At 51.5% G+C, this 13,415-nt stretch overlaps 1 protein-coding gene across 1 annotated transcript in view; it reads left to right on the top strand.

Annotated features, from left to right (window-relative positions):
* Positions 1-13,415, top strand: part of MUC16 (mucin 16, cell surface associated) — a 53,893-nt gene that overhangs the window by 34,279 nt on the left and 6,199 nt on the right. Inside the window, exons 51-88 of the mRNA XM_072919236.1 lie at positions 365-537; positions 648-674; positions 902-1,047; positions 1,157-1,224; positions 1,648-1,820; positions 1,931-1,992; positions 2,144-2,329; positions 2,439-2,506; positions 2,927-3,099; positions 3,210-3,236; positions 3,463-3,608; positions 3,718-3,785; positions 4,079-4,251; positions 4,362-4,388; positions 4,616-4,761; positions 4,871-4,938; positions 5,225-5,397; positions 5,508-5,534; positions 5,762-5,907; positions 6,017-6,084; positions 6,378-6,550; positions 6,661-6,687; positions 6,914-7,059; positions 7,169-7,236; positions 7,523-7,695; positions 7,806-7,832; positions 8,059-8,204; positions 8,314-8,381; positions 8,802-8,974; positions 9,085-9,111; positions 9,339-9,484; positions 9,594-9,661; positions 9,955-10,127; positions 11,010-11,036; positions 11,245-11,387; positions 11,513-11,580; positions 12,254-12,426; positions 12,711-12,868. Coding sequence (XP_072775337.1) covers positions 365-537; positions 648-674; positions 902-1,047; positions 1,157-1,224; positions 1,648-1,820; positions 1,931-1,992; positions 2,144-2,329; positions 2,439-2,506; positions 2,927-3,099; positions 3,210-3,236; positions 3,463-3,608; positions 3,718-3,785; positions 4,079-4,251; positions 4,362-4,388; positions 4,616-4,761; positions 4,871-4,938; positions 5,225-5,397; positions 5,508-5,534; positions 5,762-5,907; positions 6,017-6,084; positions 6,378-6,550; positions 6,661-6,687; positions 6,914-7,059; positions 7,169-7,236; positions 7,523-7,695; positions 7,806-7,832; positions 8,059-8,204; positions 8,314-8,381; positions 8,802-8,974; positions 9,085-9,111; positions 9,339-9,484; positions 9,594-9,661; positions 9,955-10,127; positions 11,010-11,036; positions 11,245-11,387; positions 11,513-11,580; positions 12,254-12,426; positions 12,711-12,868 — 4,129 coding nt within the window. The remainder of the gene's footprint in view (positions 1-364; positions 538-647; positions 675-901; positions 1,048-1,156; positions 1,225-1,647; positions 1,821-1,930; positions 1,993-2,143; positions 2,330-2,438; positions 2,507-2,926; positions 3,100-3,209; positions 3,237-3,462; positions 3,609-3,717; positions 3,786-4,078; positions 4,252-4,361; positions 4,389-4,615; positions 4,762-4,870; positions 4,939-5,224; positions 5,398-5,507; positions 5,535-5,761; positions 5,908-6,016; positions 6,085-6,377; positions 6,551-6,660; positions 6,688-6,913; positions 7,060-7,168; positions 7,237-7,522; positions 7,696-7,805; positions 7,833-8,058; positions 8,205-8,313; positions 8,382-8,801; positions 8,975-9,084; positions 9,112-9,338; positions 9,485-9,593; positions 9,662-9,954; positions 10,128-11,009; positions 11,037-11,244; positions 11,388-11,512; positions 11,581-12,253; positions 12,427-12,710; positions 12,869-13,415) is intronic.

Here is a 13,415-nt window from a genome sequence, read left to right as displayed (position 1 = left end):
CTTCACTTACATAAGAGAACCGGTCATGGTCATGTTCTCCTCTTTTATGGAGCAAGGACATTCTCTGCCCTTCCCAGATTCTTCTCCCTGTTGCACTTCTCGTGCATATCTTCCCCTCACTCGTTACGCTTTCCTTTTTCCGTGATGAAGACTCAAAAGTCTTTCCAGGCCCTCTCTTTCATGACCATGTCAAACTGATATTGAAGCAGGAGAAGAGTATCTAGACCCCAAGAACTCACACTGTAATATTGGGAAGGCAAAGCGTGCATTCCAAAACCAAAATGACACCAAGGCATTTTCAAGCCCAGCTTCGAGAGAAAAACAGGCAGAACAAGAGGCTCAAGGTGGTCTCTGTGTTTTGCAGGCCAGGCAGTCACAGGGACGAGACCCGGGTGGACGCCGTCTGCAGCTACAGCAAGGAGCCCTCGGCTGCGCCTTTGGACAGGGTGGGGCTGTACCACCAAGTGAGCAACAAGACCAGAGGCATCACCCAGCTGGGCCCCTACAGCCTGGACAAGGACAGCCTCTACGTCAACGGTGACCGGCGCTCCTCCCTCGACCTCCTCTGCTCTCCCATGGCAGCCCTGCCCCAGTGCTGCCCCTCGCCCAGCTCCAGCTCCTGACCCTCTGTCTCTCTCTTTCCTTAGGCTACAACGAGCAGCCAGTGCTTACCAGTGAGTACCTTGCAGCAGTGGGGTGAGATCTGAAGGTTACAGGTTCTCGGCTTGTGTCCTCCCCATGCAGCGGGGCTGTGGCTTTGACATCCTTGGGGAAACATACGGGGCATGGCAGCCCTCCCCGTGGTCACCAGGGCTGGCATAGAGACCTCAGTGGTCTTCTATCCAGTGCCCTAACACTGAGGCTCTTGCCCCTTGTCATTCCTTATTTCTACATCTTTCAGCTCCCACCCAGCCACCAACAACGACAGCTGCTGCCCTTGAGCGTTTCACCGTCAACTTCACCATCACCAACCTCCCCTACACTTCTGACCTGGAGAATCCTGACTCGGCCAAGTTCAGAGCTACACGAAGGGTTATGAACATGATGGTAGGTGGACCAGCAGTGGGACATTGCTGTACCTGCTCTGGTCTCATCATATTGGAGGGAGTGCATAGAGCAGGCCATGGCTTAACTGGGAAACCTCTTCCCTTGGCAGCTGGACCGCCTGCTGAAGGGAAGCAGCATTGGCCCTGTTTTCCAAGGATGTGAAGCAACACACTTCAGGTATGGGTTCCACCCCAATGTCCCTTTGCAAGTCCCTATCTCATAAAGGGAGCAGTCACACTCATGTTCCCCTCTTTCTGGAGGCTGGATCTTCTCAGTAATGCTCTCCTGTCCAAACACCTTCTCTCAGATTTCCAACCTTCTTAGACATTGTCCTCAAATCCTACCATCTCATCGCAAGGTGCTTATGGTCTAACCTTGATAAGGCTTCTGGTCTGGCCTTGCTTTCTTCTTCTTGAAAAAGCCCATGGGCATTAGCAAAGATGGAGTAGAGGAATAAAATAAACCAAAAATAAACTAGCCATGTTTTGGGAAGGCAGAGATTGCATGGTAACTCAGAAAAGCCATTGGCAGCCCAACACCCACCTCTGTATAGAGAACATGAAGAGGAGGTTTTCTGAGGGAGATCTCTGTGTTTTTCAGGCCAGGCAGTCACAGGGACGAGACCCGGGTGGACGCCGTCTGCAGCTACAGCAAGGAGCCCTCGGCTGCGCCTTTGGACAGGGTGGGGCTGTACCACCAAGTGAGCAACAAGACCAGAGGCATCACCCAGCTGGGCCCCTACAGCCTGGACAAGGACAGCCTCTACGTCAACGGTGACCGGCGCTCCTCCCTCGGCCTCCTCTGCTCTCCCATGGCAGCCCTGCCCCAGTGCTGCCCCTTGCCCAGCTCCAGCTCCTGACCCTCTGTCTCTCTCTTTCCCCAGGCTACAACGAGCAGCCAGTGCTGGCCAGTGAGTACCTTGCAGCAGTGGGATGGGATCTGAAGGTTACAGATTCTCGGCTTGGGTCCTCCCCAGGCAGTGGGGCTGTGGCTTTGACATCCTTGGGAAACATAGGGGGCATGGCAGCCCTCCCCGTGGTCACCAGGGCTGGAATAGAGACCTCAGTGGTCTTCTATCCGGTGCCCTGACACTGAGGCTCTTGCCCCTTGTCATTCCTTATTTCTACATCTTTCAGCTCCCACCCAGCCACCAACAACGACAGCTGCTGCCCTTGAGCGTTTCACCGTCAACTTCACCATCACCAACCTCCCCTACACTTCTGACCTGGAGAATCCTGACTCGGCCAAGTTCAGAGCTACACGAAGGGTTATGAACATGATGGTAGGTGGACCAGCAGTGGGACATTGCTCTACCTGCTCTGGTCTCATCAGATTGGAGGGAGTTCATAAAGCAGGCCATGGCTTAGCTGGGAAACCTCTTCCCTTGGCAGCTGGACCGCCTGATGAAGGGAAGCAGCATTGGCCCTGTTTTCCAAGGATGTGAAGCAACACACTTCAGGTATGGGTTCCACCCCAGTGTCCCTTTGCAAGTCCCTATCTCATAAAGGGAGCAGTCACACTCATGTTCCCCACTCTCTGGAGGCTGGATCTTCTCAGTAATGCTCTCTTTCCCAAACACCTCTCAGATTTCCAACCTTCTTAGACATTGTCCTCAAATCCTATCATCTCATCGCAAGGTGCTTATGGTCTAACCTTGATAAGGCTTCTGGTCTGGCCTTGATAGCGTCTTCTTGAAAAGGCCCATGGGCATTAGAAAAGATGGAGTAGAGGAATAAAATAAACCAAAAAAAACCCACCCATGTTTTGGGAAGGCAGAGATTGCATGGTAACTCAGAAAAGCCATTGGCAGCCCAACACCCACCTCTGTATAGAGAACATGCAGAGGAGGATTTCTGAGAGAGATCTCTGTGTTTTTCAGGCCAGGCAGTCACAGGGACGAGACCTGGGTGGACGCCGTCTGCAGCTACAGCAAGGAGCCCTCGTCTGCGCCTTTGGACAGGGTGGGGCTGTACCACCAAGTGAGCAACAAGACCAGAGGCATCGCCCAGCTGGGCCCCTACAGCCTGGACAAGGACAGCCTCTATGTCAACGGTGACCGGCGCTCCTCCCTCGGCCTCCTCTGCTCTCCCATGGCAGCCCTGCCCCAGTGCTGCCCCTTGCCCAGCTCCAGCTCCTGACCCTCTGTCTCTCTCTTTCCCCAGGCTACAACGAGCACCCATCGCTTACCAGTAAGTACCTTGCAGCAGTGGGATGGGATCTGAAGGTTACAGGTTCTCTGCTTGTGTCTTCTCCGGGCAGTGGGGCGACGGCTTTGACATCCTTGGCGAAACATGGGGGACATGGAAGCCCTCCCCGTGGTCACCAGTGTTTGCATAGAGACCTCAGTGATTTCCATCCAGAGCCCTGTCCCTGAGGCTCCCTCCCCTTTTCAATCCTTATTTCTACATCTTTCAGCTCCCACCCAGCCACCAACAACGACAGCTGCTGCCGTTGAGCGTTTCACCGTCAACTTCACCATCACCAACCTCCCCTACACTTCTGACCTGGAGAATCCTGACTCGGCCAAGTTCAGAGCTACACGAAGGGTTATGAACATAATGGTAGGTGGACCAGCAGTGGGACATTGCTCTACCTGCTCTGGTCTCATCAGATTGGAGGGAGTGCATAGAGCAGGCCATGGCTTAACTGGGAAACCTCTTCCCTTGGCAGCTGGACCGCCTGCTGAAGGGAAGCAGCATTGACCCTGCTTTCCAAGGATGTGAAGCAACACACTTCAGGTATGGGTCATGATCAACTGTCCCTACAGGACCCATGGTGAGATCCCTTGGCTGTCTAAATCTCTTATCTGTGGCAGGCCAGCCTATGGGCTGGGACCTCCACCTTGATGTGGGACATCCATTATTTTTAGAGATTTCCCCAGACTTCGAGTGCTCTTCCTTCCACATGCTCATATTTTTGTCTTAGTTGACACTCAAGTCCTCCCAGGAAAGACCATAAACAGCCCAAAATCCATCCTTGAAGGCAGAACATGCAGAGGAGGATTTCTGAGGGAGGTCTCTGTGTTTTTCAGGCCAGGCAGTCACAGGGACGAGACCTGGGTGGACGCCGTCTGCAGCTACAGCAAGGAGCCCTCGGCTGCGCCTTTGGACAGGGTGGGGCTGTACCACCAAGTGAGCAACAAGACCAGAGGCATCACCCAGCTGGGCCCCTACAGCCTGGACAAGGACAGCCTCTACGTCAATGGTGACCGGCGCTCCTCCCTCGGCCTCCTCTGCCCTCCCATGGCAGCCCTGCCCCACTGCTGCCCCTTGCCCAGCTCCAGCTCCTGACCCTCTGTCTCTCTCTTTCCCCAGGCTACAATGAGCAGCCAGTGCTGACCAGTGAGTACCGTGCAGCAGTGGGATGGGATCTGAAGGTTACAGGTTCTCTGCTTTGGCCTTCTCCAGGCAGCGGGGCTGTGGCTTTGACATCCTTGGGGAAACATGGGGGACACGGCGGCCCTTCCCGTGGACACCAGTGCTTGCATAGACACCTCAGTGGTTTTCCATCCAGAGCCCTGTCCCTGAGGCTCTTGCCCCTTGTCATTCTCTATTTCTATATCTTTCAGCTCCCACCCAGCCACCAACAACGACAGCTGCTGCCCTTGAGCGTTTCACCGTCAACTTCACCATCACCAACCTCCCCTACACTTCTGACCTGGAGAATCCTGACTCGGCCAAGTTCAGAGCTACACGAAGGGTTATGAACATAATGGTAGGTGGATCAGCAGTGGGACATTGCTGTACCTGCTCTGGTCTCATCAGATTGGAGGGAGTGCATAGAGCAGGCCATGGCTTAACTGGGAAACCTCTTCCCTTGGCAGCTGGACCGCCTGATGAAGGGAAGCAGCATTGGCCCTGTTTTCCAAGGATGTGAAGCAACACACTTCAGGTATGGGTCATGATCAACTGTCCCTGCAGGACCCATGGTCAGATCCCTAAGCTGTCTAAACCTGTTGGAGCCCAGCCTATGGGCTGGGACCTCCACTTTGATATGGGACATCCGTCTTCCTTAGTGTTTTCTTCAGCCTTTGAGTTCTCTTCCTTCCACATGCTCATATTCTTGTCTTAGTTGGCACTCAAGTCCTTACTGGAAAGACCATAAACAGCCCAAAATCCATCCTTGAAGGCAGAACATGCAGAGGAGGATTTCTGAGGGAGATCTCTGTGTTTTGCAGGCCGGGCAGTCACAGGGACGAGACCCGGGTGGACGCCGTCTGCAGCTACAGCAAGGAGCCCTCGGCTGCGCCTTTGGACAGGGTGGGGCTGTACCACCAAGTGAGCAACAAGACCAGAGGCATCACCCAGCTGGGCCCCTACAGCCTGGACAAGGACAGCCTCTACGTCAACGGTGACCGGCGCTCCTCCCTCGGCCTCCTCTGCTCTCCCATGGCAGCCCTGCCCCAGTGCTGCCCCTTGCCCAGCTCCAGCTCCTGACCCTCTGTCTCTCTCTTTCCTTAGGCTACAACGAGCAGCCAGCACTGACCAGTGAGTACCGTGCAGCAGTGGGATGGGATCTGAAGGTTACAGGTTCTCTGCTTTGGTCTTCCCCAGGCAGTGAGGCTGTGGCTTTGACATCCTTGGGGAAACATAGGGGGCATGGCAGCCCTCCCCGTGGTCACCAAGGCTGGCATAGAGACCTCAGTGGTCTTCCATCCACTTCCCTGACACTGAGGCTTTTGCCCCTTGTCATTCCTTACTTCTACATCTTTCAGCTCCCACCCAGCCACCAACAACGACAGTTGCTGCCCTTGAGCGTTTCACCGTCAACTTCACCATCACCAACCTCCCCTACACTTCTGACCTGGAGAATCCTGACTCGGCCAAGTTCAGTGCTACACGAAGGGTTATGAACATGATGGTAGGTGGACCAGCAGTGGGACATTGCTCTACCTGCTCTGGTCTCATCAGATTGGAGGGAGTGCATAGAGCAGGCCATGGCTTAACTGGGAAACCTCTTCCCTTGGCAGCTGGACCGCCTGCTGAAGGGAAGCAGCATTGGCCCTGCTCTCCAAGGATGTGAAGCAACACACTTCAGGTATGGGTCATGATCAACTGTCCCTACAGGACCCATGGTGAGATCCCTTGGCTGTCTAAATCTCTTATCTGTGGCAGCCCAGCCTATGGGCTGGGACCTCCACCTTGATGTGGGACATCCATTATTTTTAGAGATTTCCCCAGACTTCGAGTGCTCTTCCTTCCACATGCTCATATTTTTGTCTTAGTTGACACTCAAGTCCTCCCAGGAAAGACCATAAACAGCCCAAAATCCATCCTTGAAGGCAGAACATGCAGAGGAGGATTTCTGAGGGAGATCTCTGTATTTTGCAGGCCGGGCAGTCACAGGGACGAGACCCGGGTGGACGCCGTCTGCAGCTACAGCAAGGAGCCCTCGGCTGCGCCTTTGGACAGGGTGGGGCTGTACCACCATGTGAGCAACAAGACCAGAGGCATCACCCAGCTGGGCCCCTACAGCCTGGACAAGGACAGCCTCTATGTCAACGGTGACCGGCGCTCCTCCCTCGGCCTCCTCTTCTCTCCCATAGCAGCCCTGCCCCAGTGCTGCCCCTTGCCCAGCTCCAGCTCCTGACCCTCTGTCTCTCTCTTTCTCCAGGCTACAACGAGCACCCATCGCTTACCAGTAAGTACCTTGCAGCAATGGGATGGGATCTGAAGGTTACAGGTTCTCTGCTTGTGTCTTCTCCGGGCAGTGGGGCGACGGCTTTGACATCCTTGGCGAAACATGGGGGACATGGAAGCCCTCCCCGTGGTCACCAGGGCTGGCATAGAGACCTCAGTGATTTCCATCCAGAGCCCTGTCCCTGAGGCTCTTGCCCCGTTTCAATCCTTATTTCTACATCTTCCAGCTCCCACCCAGCCACCAACAACGACAGCTGCTGCCCTTGAGCGTTTCACCGTCAACTTCACCATCACCAACCTCCCCTACACTTCTGACCTGGAGAATCCTGACTCGGCCAAGTTCAGAGCTACACGAAGGGTTATGAACATGATGGTAGGTGGACCAGCAGTGGGACATTGCTGTACCTGCTCTGGTCTCATCACAGAGGAGGGAGTGCATAGAGCAGGCCATGGCTTAACTGGGAAACCTCTTCCCTTGGCAGCTGGACCGCCTGCTGAAGGGAAGCAGCATTAGCCCTGTTTTCCAAGGATGTGAAGCAAAAGACTTCAGGTATGGGTCATGATCAACTGTCCCTGCAGGACCAATGGTCAGATCCCTAAGCTGTCTAAACCTGTTGGAGCCCAGCCTATGGGCTGGGACCTCCACTTTGATATGGGACATCCGTCTTCCTTAGTGTTTTCTTCAGCCTTTGAGTTCTCTTCCTTCCACATGCTCATATTCTTGTCTTAGTTGGCACTCAAGTCCTCACTGGAAAGACCATAAACAGCCCAAAATCCATCCTTGAAGGCAGAACATGCAGAGGAGGATTTCTGAGGGAGATCCCTGTGTTTTGCAGGCCGGGCAGTCACAGGGACGAGACCCGGGTGGACGCCGTCTGCAGCTACAGCAAGGAGCCCTCGGCTGCGCCTTTGGACAGGGTGGGGCTGTACCACCAAGTGAGCAACAAGACCAGAGGCATCACCCAGCTGGGCCCCTACAGCCTGGACAAGGACAGCCTCTACGTCAACGGTGACCGGCGCTCCTCCCTCGGCCTCCTCTGCTCTCTCATGGCAGCCCTGCCCCAGTGCTGCCCCTTGCCCAGCTCCAGCTCCTGACCCTCTGTCTCTCTCTTTCCTTAGGCTACAATGAGCAGCCAGTGCTGACCAGTGAGTACCGTGCAGCAGTGGTTTGGGATCTGAAGGTTACAGGTTCTCGGCTTGGGTCCTCCCCATGCAGCGGGGCTGTGGCTTTGACATCCTTGGGGAAACATAGGGGGCATGGCAGCCCTCCCCGTGGTCACCAAGGCTGGAATAGAGACCTCAGTGATTTCCATCCAGAGCCCTGACCCTGAGGCTCTTGCCCTTTGTCATTCCTTATTTCTACATCTTTCAGCTCCCACCCAGCCACCAACAACGACAGCTGCTGCCCTTGAGCGTTTCACCGTCAACTTCACCATCACCAACCTCCCCTACACTTCTGACCTGGAGAATCCTGACTCGGCCAAGTTCAGAGCTACACGAAGGGTTATGAACATGATGGTAGGTGGACCAGCAGTGGGACATTGCTGTACCTGCTCTGGTCTCATCAGATTGGAGGGAGTGCATAGAGCAGGCCATGGCTTAGCTGGGAAACCTCTTCCCTTGGCAGCTGGACCGCCTGCTGAAGGGAAGCAGCATTGGCCCTGTTTTCCAAGGATGTGAAGCAACACACTTCAGGTATGGGTTCCACCCCAGTGTCCCTTTGCAAGTCCCTATCTCATAAAGGGAGCAGTCACACTCATGTTCCCCACTCTCTGGAGGCTGGATCTTCTCAGTAATGCTCTCTTTCCCAAACACCTCTCAGATTTCCAACCTTCTTAGACATTGTCCTCAAATCCTATCATCTCATCGCAAGGTGCTTATGGTCTAACCTTGATAAGGCTTCTGGTCTGGCCTTGATTGCTTCTTCTTGAAAAGGCCCATGGGCATTAGAAAAGATGGAGTAGAGGAATAAAATAAACCAAAAAAAACCCACCCATGTTTTGGGAAGGCAGAGATTGCATGGTAACTCAGAAAAGCCATTGGCAGCCCAACACCCACCTCTGTATAGAGAACGTGCAGAGGAGGATTTCTGAGGGAGATCCCTGTGTTTTGCAGGCCGGGCAGTCACAGGGACGAGACCCGGGTGGACGCCGTGTGCAGCTACAGCAAGGAGCCCTCGGCTGCGCCTTTGGACAGGGTGGGGCTGTACCACCATGTGAGCAACAAGACCAGAGGCATCACCCAGCTGGGCCCCTACAGCCTGGACAAGGACAGCCTCTACGTCAACGGTGACCGGCGCTCCTCCCTCGGCCTCCTCTGCTCTCCCATGGCAGCCCTGCCCCAGTGCTGCCCCTCGCCCAGCTCCAGCTCCTGACCCTCTCTCTCTCTCTTTCCCCAGGCTACAACGAGCAGCCAGTGCTGACCAGTGAGTTCCGTGCAGCAGTGGGATGGGATCTGAAGGTTACAGGTTCTCTGCTTTGGCCTTCTCCAGGCAGCGGGGCTGTGGCTTTGACATCCTTGGGGAAACATGGGGGACACGGCGGCCCTTCCCGTGGACACCAGTGCTTGCATAGACACCTCAGTGGTTTTCCATCCAGAGCCCTGTCCCTGAGGCTCTTGCCCCTTGTCATTCCTTATTTCTACATCTTTCAGCTCCCACCCAGCCACCAACAACGACAGCTGCTGCCCTTGAGCGTTTCACCGTCAACTTCACCATCACCAACCTCCCCTACACTTCTGACCTGGAGAATCCTGACTCGGCCAAGTTCAGAGCTACACGAAGGGTTATGAACATGATGGTAGGTGGATCAGCAGTGGGACATTGCTGTACCTGCTCTGGTCTCCTCACAGTGGAGGGAGTGCATAGAGCAGGCCATGGCTTAGCTGGGAAACCTCTTGCCTTGGCAGCTGGACCGCCTGATGAAGGGAAGCAGCATTGACCCTGTTTTCCAAGGATGTGAAGCAACACACTTCAGGTATGGGTCATGATCAACTGTTCCTGCAGGACCAATGGTCAGATCCCTTGGTTGTCTAAATCTCTTATCTGTGGCAGCCCAGCCTATGGGCTGGGACCTCCACCTTGATGTGGGACATCCATTATTTTTAGAGATTTCCCCAGACTTCGAGTGCTCTTCCTTCCACATGCTCATATTGTTGTCTTAGTTGACACTCAAGTCCTCCCAGGAAAGACCATAAAGAGCCCAAAATCCATCCTTGAAGGCAGAACATGCAGCGGAGGATTTCTGAGGGAGATCTCTGTGTTTTGCAGGCCGGGCAGTCACAGGGACGAGACCCGGGTGGACGCCGTCTGCAGCTACAGCAAGGAGCCCTCGGCTGCGCCTTTGGACAGGGTGGGGCTGTACCACCAAGTGAGCAACAAGACCAGAGGCATCACCCAGCTGGGCCCCTACAGCCTGGACAAGGACAGCCTCTACGTCAACGGTGACAATTTGTTTTGATTTCTTTAACTTTCAGATGCTTCATTTTCTATGCTTAAATGATGTCCTCTTTTGTCATATTCATTCATTAAGTCATTTTTTTTTTTTAGTGTTTTTTGTTCTTTCACTCAGTTGTATCTCTCATTCTTTTTGCTGGGAATGGTTTACAATGAGTTCTCATATGCTCTACCTACGTTTATAATTTTTCCTCCTTCTATGTGTTTTTTAATATTGTAAAATTAACCTTTTTCATTTATTCTTTCTCTGTTACACTAATTTTTAGTATTCTATTTATGAACATCTCAGAAAATATAGGGATGGGCCTCTCAAGGTCAAGGAACAGCACTGCAGCTTACCACCACTTGACAAAACCATGCATACATTTTCCATGTAGAAGTGATATGATTCCTTGGCCATGGCAGTATGATTGGAGCTTGATGATCTTTAAGTTCACTTCCACTCCAAACCCTTCTGTGATTCTAAACTGTGTTTAGGGAATCCCTCTAAACATCCCTGCAAAATTTATCTGTGCAAGATTTAAAATCTTCCCCTGTTGATATTTTTAAAGATTTTAAATTCTATATTACATTGAAGAGTGAACTTAATTTTAGTCTTGACCTCAGTCATTCACCTGCCTGTGAACATTTCACCTGATTCCTGTCCCACAGTGTTTAATTAAACATTGGGACATACATTTTCTCACTGTAGCCCTGCTCTTCCAAAGCACCCTGTTCTGCCTAAGCTTTGTTTATTTAATATAATCACACCCCTGTGGTCTGGTTCTGATGATTCATTCCCAAATCATCCTTTTAATCACCTCCTCTCCACTTCCATTCTCCAAAGTAGATGCTCTATTATATCTCTTTCTCTTGCATTTCCTTTCCAGGTTACAACAAACCCCTTGAGAGACCCTGTAAGTATTTTGCCAAATTCATTTTGCCACATTCATTTTTCCAAATTCATTTCAGGGAAAGCTCTCAAAAGGAGAAATGCCCTGATAAAATCAGAGGGGAAGAGATTATTCAGAGTAGCCTTGAGGTGTGCTGGGATTAGGTTTGAAAGTAAAAACAGCTTTTTTTTTTTTTTAGGAAATTCCTAATCCTTCTCCCCTTTGATTGCAGCCCGGAGCATCACAGCTGCACCAAAACCAACATCCAGGAATTTCACTCTTAACTTCACCTTGACCAACTTCCACTACACTGCAGATCTGGATGCCCCAAATTCCCACAAATTCCTTTCAACAGTGAAAGTTATGAACCACTATGTGAGTGTGGCTCTGCTTGTGCTCCTTTTGGGTCATGGTGGTGACCTAAATCCACCTGTTTTAAACTCAGGATGTGATTCCCAGCTCTCAATTATCCTTTTTTTTTTTTTTTTTTTTTTTTACAGCTTGACCCTCTTTTCAAGAGGAGCAGCATAAGCTCTGCCTACACAGGATGTAAAGCCATGAGATTCAGGTAATATTTGGAATTCCAGAATCACAGGATGGGTCAGGTTAGAAGGACCACAGTGGGTCACCTGGTCCCACCTCCCTGCTCCAGCAGGGTCATCCCAGAGAGCATATTGTGTCCAGATGGCTCTGGAATATCTCCAGTGAGGAGATTCCAAAATTTTTCTGGACAATTTGTTCCAGTTCCTGGTCACTGCACAAGGAAGAAGTTCCTCCTCATGCTTATGAACTTCCTGGGCATCAGTTCCTGCCTTGTTCCTGCGTTGTTCCTCTTGTCCTATTCCTCATCATCAAAGAGCAGACCCTGGTCCCTGCTCTGAGCCCTCCCTGCAGACACTAAAAATACCTGAAAGAATACTAAAAGTGTCTGAAATACTAAAATACCTAAATATAAACCACCTAAAATACTCCTAAAATTGCAATGAACCATGTCTTTACCCACTCTCACACACCTTAAATTCGTGGCTGTTCTGAGGCCAAGAAACAGCAGCCAGTGACACCTCCCTGTCCAGCCAGGATCTTTTTTTTAGCTGGTAAAATCATTTTGGTATCTGAATATCATCACCCCAATCCTGGAGAACATGGTGAAGGATGCAGTGAGGGTTTGGTGTCTGTCCTAAAAACCCCTCAGGAGTTCTGCCAGCAGTGTCCCAAAGAACACATGTGACATTTCCCCCCAGGTCTGGAAGGCACAGGGATGACACAAAAGTGGACGCTGTGTGCAGCTACAAGGACAATGCCAGCCTGGCCAGGTTTGACAGAGAAAAGCTTTACCAGGAGCTGAGCACCATGACAAACAATGTCACCAAACTGGGCCACTACAGCCTGGACAGGAGCAGCCTGTACGTCGATGGTAAGCATCCATGGGGCTCACAGGATTTTGGGATCTCCTGGAGATCATTCCTCATCCCTGGGGCCTAAGCACTGATGAACCCTTTGGTTTGTTGGTTTTCTTTAAGATTGATAAAACCAATCATACAGAATACTGCCACGCTGGCAGCATTTCCATGGCTTAAATCAGACAAATTCCTGGCAAATTTCACTGTTACAGTGTATGATCTAAGCAGGGTTTTATCTATATTGATTTTATGACAGGAATAGATGTAAAAATAAATTAACTGTACCCTTTTTATTTAGATTTCACCCTCACAGACACAGCTGCCACCAAAAAGCCTAACTTGACTGCAATCAAACTGGGTTACAGACTGAGCTTTAGAATAGTCAATGAAAACCTCACCAACCCTGACTCCCAGTCTCCAGAATACAGAGCAGCAGTAGAAAGCATCACCAGCAAGGTAAGGAGGTATTTGAGAATATGTCTGACTGGTCAGTTTTTGAAGCAACTACCAAAGATTTATGTCTGAATTTAAAGAAAAAAAATTTAAAAATCAACATTTAGGAACAAAAAATTTCTAGAATCTGAAAGATAAGATTGGCCTTTGATTCATTTTTGGTTTTAAGTTGTACCTGGTGAGTTTGATCCCTGCCCATGGCAGGGGACTGGGACTGGAGAATCTTTAAGGTCCTTTCCAACCCAAACCATTCAATGATTCATGAGGTCTTATGAAATTCTCTCCAATCAAAAACATGGACTGCAAAATGCCAGAGCTGATCAGTTAAATTAACACACCCCCAGCATTTCACTCCCACCTTCAGAGGTGCATCCGAGGCCAGTCCCTGGTGGCAAATCCCTGGTCAGCACATCCATGATTCATTCCTAGAATCCAACGTTTTCTCTTCAGCACCAATCCAATTTATCAACCTGATAAGGCCCTGACTGGGTGGGTTTTGCTCTCTTTGAGCTGTGGGGCTGTGGGGCTGGGATGTCACTCAGGACACTGC

The sequence above is a fragment of the Taeniopygia guttata genome, chromosome 28, assembly GCF_048771995.1.
Source record: "Taeniopygia guttata chromosome 28, bTaeGut7.mat, whole genome shotgun sequence".
Taxonomy (NCBI): Eukaryota; Metazoa; Chordata; class Aves; order Passeriformes; family Estrildidae; genus Taeniopygia; species Taeniopygia guttata.
Note: the sequence above shows the minus strand (reverse complement) of the source record. Positions and strands in the feature narration are given on the sequence as shown.